General features: G+C 36.8%; 1 protein-coding gene across 1 annotated transcript; it reads right to left on the bottom strand.

Moving 5' to 3' along the window:
* On the bottom strand, positions 1-1,013 carry LOC128862165 (serine-arginine protein 55-like). The gene has a single exon (XM_054100635.1). It carries the CDS (start codon positions 1,005-1,007, stop codon positions 99-101), a length of 909 nt encoding a protein of 302 aa, XP_053956610.1. The 5' UTR covers positions 1,008-1,013; the 3' UTR covers positions 1-98.
* Between the last annotated feature and the right edge of the window lie 5,520 nt (positions 1,014-6,533).

The following is a 6,533-nucleotide window of genomic DNA, read 5'->3' as shown; positions in this document are numbered from 1 at the left end:
TTTTAAAACGTATTTTATAATTTTTTATCAAAACTATTTATTTTATTCAAATAGTCTTATACAACCTACAAAACCTAATTATAAGTACGTCCAATTATTTATTTATCTTCTTCGGTAGTGGATTTTCCGTTTTCAGGTGAAGCTGACCGTGACCGTGAACTGCTACAAGTGGAGCGATCCCATGACTGAGAATCTGTGATTGACTTAGATGGTGAGCCTTCACGATGTGAACGATGAGCTGTGGCACGATCACGGGTGTGACATTCTGTACGTAGTACTCGTACGATTTCTGAGCGTAAACGCTTAGCAACAGGAGAACGCAATTTTGATGTGGATAGCTCACGAAATTCGCTTGGACTTGAATGCGGCCGCGGCGATGAGCGCACCGATTTGGAGCGTGAGCGAGTGTCAGATCTTGAACGAGACCTCTCGCGCTTTCCTCCAACAAGCTTCCTCCTACGTCGATCTTCAACCAAGCGTACACGACGACCATCCAATGCAGTGTCGTCCAATTCTTCTAGAGCAGCTTCCATGTCCGATTTTGAAGCAAACTCCACCACACCTTCATTGCGCCGCTCTTTATGTGCATCGCAGTAGGTTACCTCTCCGACTCGCTGCATAAAATCTTTTAAATCTTGCCAATTGACGCCGCTTGATAAGTTTTCCACAACTATGCGACATTCGGTTCGTTTCGGTGGTCCGTAATGTATTGTTCTAGAACTTCGGTCATTATAACGACCACGCCGTTTGCTGCCATATCGCTCACTACAATTGCCACGTACTCTGCTCTTTGCCAACTCAACATTTACTCTCCTTCCCATCAAACTTTTTCCGTTCAACTCGTCCACTGCATCATCGGCGTCTCGGTGATTTTCAAATTCAACGAAGCCATATCCGTTTTTCAATAACACATCACACGTGCGTCCATATCCTTTAAAAAATTCTACCAAATCCTTTTCACGTACACAATAGGCTAATCCACCAACGAAAACTCGCGAACTGCTCATGATGAAATTTCTTGTTATATTGATGCAGTAACTATCCAGAGCTGCTCTATTTATAGTGGAATTTTCCAAAAGCACCTCTAAAATTATTTGAATACGAGTAACTAATAGCAGTTTTTAACCTTCACCTTTTATTTTAATCGTTATTGTGCGCCCCCGTTATTTATGATCTTTTCATCGCCTTGATCCTTTAACAGGTAGTCTTTTCCAAGTTTTATTATATTAGATCATTGTTTATAGACACACACACACGCACACATACGACTATTTGCATGTGTACGCGTGGTTTTTATGCGCCGCGGTTCAAGTACAAAGCCATTCGGGTTTATCCCGAATTCTATGATTCAATATTTTCGAATATTAGCCAATTTGTCCTTGCAAAGGTACTAAGAAATGATGTTGTTTTTGTGCTTAAAATAGGGAATTTAAACCTTCTCATTTCTTGGAATATTTGGGTTTTGTTTGGGTTTACCCATAAAGGGCGGTGCTGAACGAAGTAGGTTTTTCATTAAGAGTTGGCATTGAAAAGAAGAAGAAAAAAATTGCAAAGGGGGCAAAATAAGATAGAAACATATGGTAAATAAGTGAAAATAAAATTGAGCAGAAGACCATAAAACCGAATGGATTCTTTTGTCAAAGATTCAAATAGTAGTCTGCCATTGTGTCTATAACTAACTGATTCACATAAATTATTTTCAACCAAAAGTTTCCGCTTTAATTTTAAGAAACCGATTTTGATTTTTTATTAATTCAATTAGATATCATCGATATTACTCTTGTGAGCTCTGGTAATGACCGCAGTATTTCTGGTAGGTCGGATTGAGAAGATTACCGCTATTATTGGAGTTTTTAGTAAATTTCCCAAGCACTTCTCGCGTGAGATGCGCACTGGAAACACTCCCTACATACATACATGTACACATATTTGTATCACATAATTATTATTTATGTATGTATGTAAAGCCCTCGATAAAATCTCCCATACGATTTTAGAAACTGTCTCGGTTTTCATTCGACTTTCCTTGATTGCATTCGATGCTATTGAATAAAGAGGTGCAGTGCTGTAGTTATCGATGGGGCATCTTCGAAACAGTTCATTTGCCGCTCTGGTGTACCTCAGGGTAATATTTTAAGACCTTTGTTATTTGTTTTGTTTATTAATGATATCCGTTCGTTTCTCTCCTTTGCTTATTTTCTACTCTATGCAGATGATCTAGAAGTTTATGCTGAAATAAGAAATTCTAGTGATTGAGACGTTCTGCAGTCTGAGTTTAATAATTTATTTGCCTGATGCCCTCTGAATTGTCTATTTTTTATTATAGAAAAAAGTCATAAAATCACATTTTGTAAGCTTCAAAGCCCGATTAATACCTCTTATCATATTAATGCTTCTTGCTTCATCTGATATGATTAAAGATTTAGGGGTTTTCTTTGATTCTAAGCTTGATTTTATCACGCACTTAAATTATGTCATTTCCAATTTACTTGCTGTGGTCACTTTGTAAGACGTCACTCATCACACTTCGCTGCTGACCCATATATTCTTACAATATTACACTTTGCGTTCGTTGTATGCTGCTTTTATTTGGAGACCCTATCATGCAATGGAAAGGGTTCAAGAAATGTTTGTGCATTTCGCACAACATTCGCTCAATTTCTCAAATCCGAAACCATCATAATCTCGCTGTCGTTTGATTAGTTTTATCCCATTAAGTAACAGAGGTACTTTTCAGGCCTTTGATCTCGCCAATGGGGAAATTGACTGCCCAGTCCTTCTAGAAAGAATACAGTTTAATGTTCCTTGTAGAAATTTTCGCGATTATAAGATTTTTCGCGGTGGTTTTAGTAGGGCACTAATATACTATGGATATGTAGAGCTAATGCGCCACTCGTTAGAACCTTGTCAGAGTTTAATTATATCTCAATCTTTTGGGATTTGGGTCTTTCTGGGCACAAACAGGTAAATGCAATTCAAAAATGACTCTCTATGTAAGAAATCAAAATAATACTTCGTAAATAATTGTTACTTTGGTTTCATAATTAATTTCGTTAAAATTAAATTTTAGTTTGTATATATATTTAGCATATTATTGGCTTCTTATGTTGATAATCGAATTGTACTACACTTTTTAATCTTATATATTGTAAAATTTGTATTTTAGTTTTGAGTTAATAACCTAAGTGTTTGCCGTTCCAGTCGACACACCTACTTATGTATGGCCTCTGTTACTTCGCGCACTTTCGCTCGTCCATCAGCGAGAATCATGTCGTGGACTTTTTGAATGATTCCCTCGGTACCCATGTCTGACGGACGCCCTGGTCGCTTCTCATCAAAAAAGATGTTCGTTCACATTTAAATTTGTTGAACCAATCTGTGGTCATAGATGGCGAAGCGTTTCCATAGACAGCATCCAACTTTGCTTTCATCTCCTCGTATTTTTCCCCATCCAAAAACAAAAATTGAAATATCGAACGATATTGCTCTTAGACATAGAGACGCTTTTCCTTGACCTTAAAGTAAGGCCTTTGATCGCTTAGCGTCCCATTTTGGCCAAATTCTCTTTTAAGCATTACATGTCAGACTATCAACCCATCTCTAGTGAAGTGGCAATGTTAGATACTTCTACCACTCAATTTGTAGGTTGAGAGGGCTATACCCATAATTTCTTTCTTTCTCTCGCTAATTTGTCTGCATAACAATTCCCTCGTATGCCTCTATGCCCTAGCACCCATATCAGATATTGCGCCATCTTGTTAACAGACGCCCGGCATTTGCGAGCAATCATGGAATTACTGACACCAAGAGATTTTATCATCGCTTGGCTATCGGAGAAAATATAGATTTTTGTGAAGGTGGTCACATTTTTGCCTAATCAGTACGCATTAAGCTGATTGCTAATTTTTCAGCTTATTTGCCATATGTGAACAGGTACATATTCTAGATAATTTTTTGTGGATTTATTGCTAATCACTGTTAAACGCCTAGCATCCCCAGACCAGATCAGGATCTAGAGGTATAGGCAGACCCTCATCTCAAATCAAAACGAATGGCCCTTTGCGGCTTACCGGAACGATATTAATATACAATATACATATGTATGTACATATATACTCGTACAAATTGTTGTTGTCTCTTTAGCTACTTTCTGAACCACTTTCCTATGATTGTCTCTTTGCTGTGGACCATTAAGGCACTATTTGTGAGAACATCCATTTGAGTAGACAGTTTAATTTTCCATCTGCAATATCTGCACAATCAAATGTTACTTTCAGGTACACACACATACATACAAATGTACGTCTGGCCGAATTTCGATTACTATAATAAACTACAAAATCCATTTAAATTTTACTCATCAGTTGCCAAGAAAACAACCAGCCAGAAAGTGGCGTTTTAAGCAGCGCAGACAAATAAAATAAACTAAATTGCACTAAAAACAAGAATAATAACAGAAAAGATAAGCAAACTTTTTAAATGGAAGAAAGATTTAAGAAAAGCGCACAACGTTTTCGATTTCACGATGTGAATATGCAATGCACTCAATTTTCCTAAGAGCAGACGCGAAAAAGAGATAACGCAACCGTTGAAAATGCAAAAGGAAGCGATGAAGCTGTAAAACAAGAGCCAACTGCATGTGTTTATATGTACATACATACATACTTATACATACATACATATATATTGTATGAACCTGAAACGTATAGAGGAAGAGAAAAGCTGTGTGCCAGACATGACTCAGTCAAGACTCCAAGCCACACAAACGAACAAAGAGAGGCATAAGGGATTTGTAATGTGTGTATGAATGTACGCTCCTAACTATTATTGTAACAGGAAACAGCGCACTACAGCAACAGCAATCTCATTATAATGAATACAACAACAAGAAGTACAGCGGTAGCAACAATGCAGCAGTGCTAACAGCAAACTAGCGGTTAAATCGAATGTGTGCTATGAAAACCGAATGAACCTCAAACACTGTTGGCTGCGATAACATCGCTGGCACGCACACACGCATCCACTGTCATACTTACATATTTACATGATTGTAAGAGTGAATACACTATCAAGTGTTTAAATGAGAAAACCAAAAAGGAATAATAATAATAAGAAAATGGGCATCCCACACGCAAAAATTTGAACAGCACAAATATTATTTGGGTTAGAGTGAGTGATGGGCAAGAAACTAAAGTATAGCAGAAGGAGAGGTTTCGAAAAGGTGTGTAAAAAATGATGTGAGTACATACATAGGTACAGTGTTATGAAACAATAACAGTTTCAAGGAGAAAAAATATATACAAATATATATTGTATAATGGGTGTTATTCTTTCGCACGTATGGAGCCTCTCTGTAAAGCCAGCTGTTCTAGTTTGCAAATGTTGTAGAACAGGGATTGAAATTACTTCGCTATTTCGTTGTTTTAATTTTTGCTCTCACTACTGCTCTCTGAACTTGATGAGCAAATGAGTAGTGGAGCATGTAGCGCAAAACGCGTGATCAACTGTACTGCTCCACTCCAAGCTACGTTTTGTTCTTCTTAGTAGCTCCGAGCTCTTGCATTTAAAACTTTTGCTTAGAAGATTTCAGTGCATTTGATAATAATAATAAGTGCAATAGTACGTTCACATATAAGATTAGATGATCTACTATTTTGAGCTTAACTCCCAATCCGTAATGAAAAAGCGAAATTACCCTTACTATTTTTCTCTCTCAAAATCTGAGATTAAAAAATAATCCTAGATAATAACAATACCTTTTAAGAAAAGTACACTATGTTATCGATAATTATTATGTAAGGAGAAACATGCAAATAAAAAAAATGAAATGGACGCCGGCAAAGAAAAATTCAAATAAAATGTTGTTAAATATTATTAATTATTGAATCATTTTAGAGGTAAAAGCGTTCGCACAAATCTTTTGGAGTTGTGGGAGGAGAAGCCACCGAAACTACGAAATTGCAAAAGACATATTCATGTACATATATGCAGACATGGCCGTGGAAAAGGCGACAAAAGGTTTTATATTTTCGTCGAAGAAAATTAAAGTGAAAATACAAAATTTATCGAATAAATATAGGTAAATTTATTCAATAGCACTAACACATTGCTATTGAAATTCTAGAAATAGTGTTCTTGTTTTACAGAGATGACAAAAAAGTTGTTAGGCCTTCAGGCGGTACGCCATCTGCGTGGGGATACTACAATAAAGTGCACCATATCCTTGACGGGTACAAATATATCAATCACCGTACTAACGGTGAAGATTTATAATCTTATGCCTATATTAAAGTTTTTTTTAGATATTAATTAATAAAGTGGAGACCCTTGAAATTGAGACAAAGGAAGAATGCTACAACAGCTGTTCTCAAATGCAAGCACCTTCGGCTGAATTTTCATTTGAATTTCCTTCAAAACCTCCGAAAAAAACGAAGAAGAAGAAATTTCCAATATGCATTTTTGGAAGAATTTCGCGCGGCCAACCAAACAATTGCCCGAGAAATTAAAGAGCTCAAGGAAGTTAGCACAGAAGC

This window comes from Anastrepha ludens, chromosome 4, assembly GCF_028408465.1.
Source record: "Anastrepha ludens isolate Willacy chromosome 4, idAnaLude1.1, whole genome shotgun sequence".
Classification (NCBI taxonomy): domain Eukaryota; kingdom Metazoa; phylum Arthropoda; class Insecta; order Diptera; family Tephritidae; genus Anastrepha; species Anastrepha ludens.
Note: the sequence above shows the minus strand (reverse complement) of the source record. Positions and strands in the feature narration are given on the sequence as shown.

What these genes read in the sequence shown, in the direction of transcription:
- LOC128862165 (XM_054100635.1), bottom strand. Translation starts at nt 1,007, where the DNA reads ATGAGCAGTTCGCGAGTTTTCGTTGGTGGATTAGCCTATTGTGTACGT.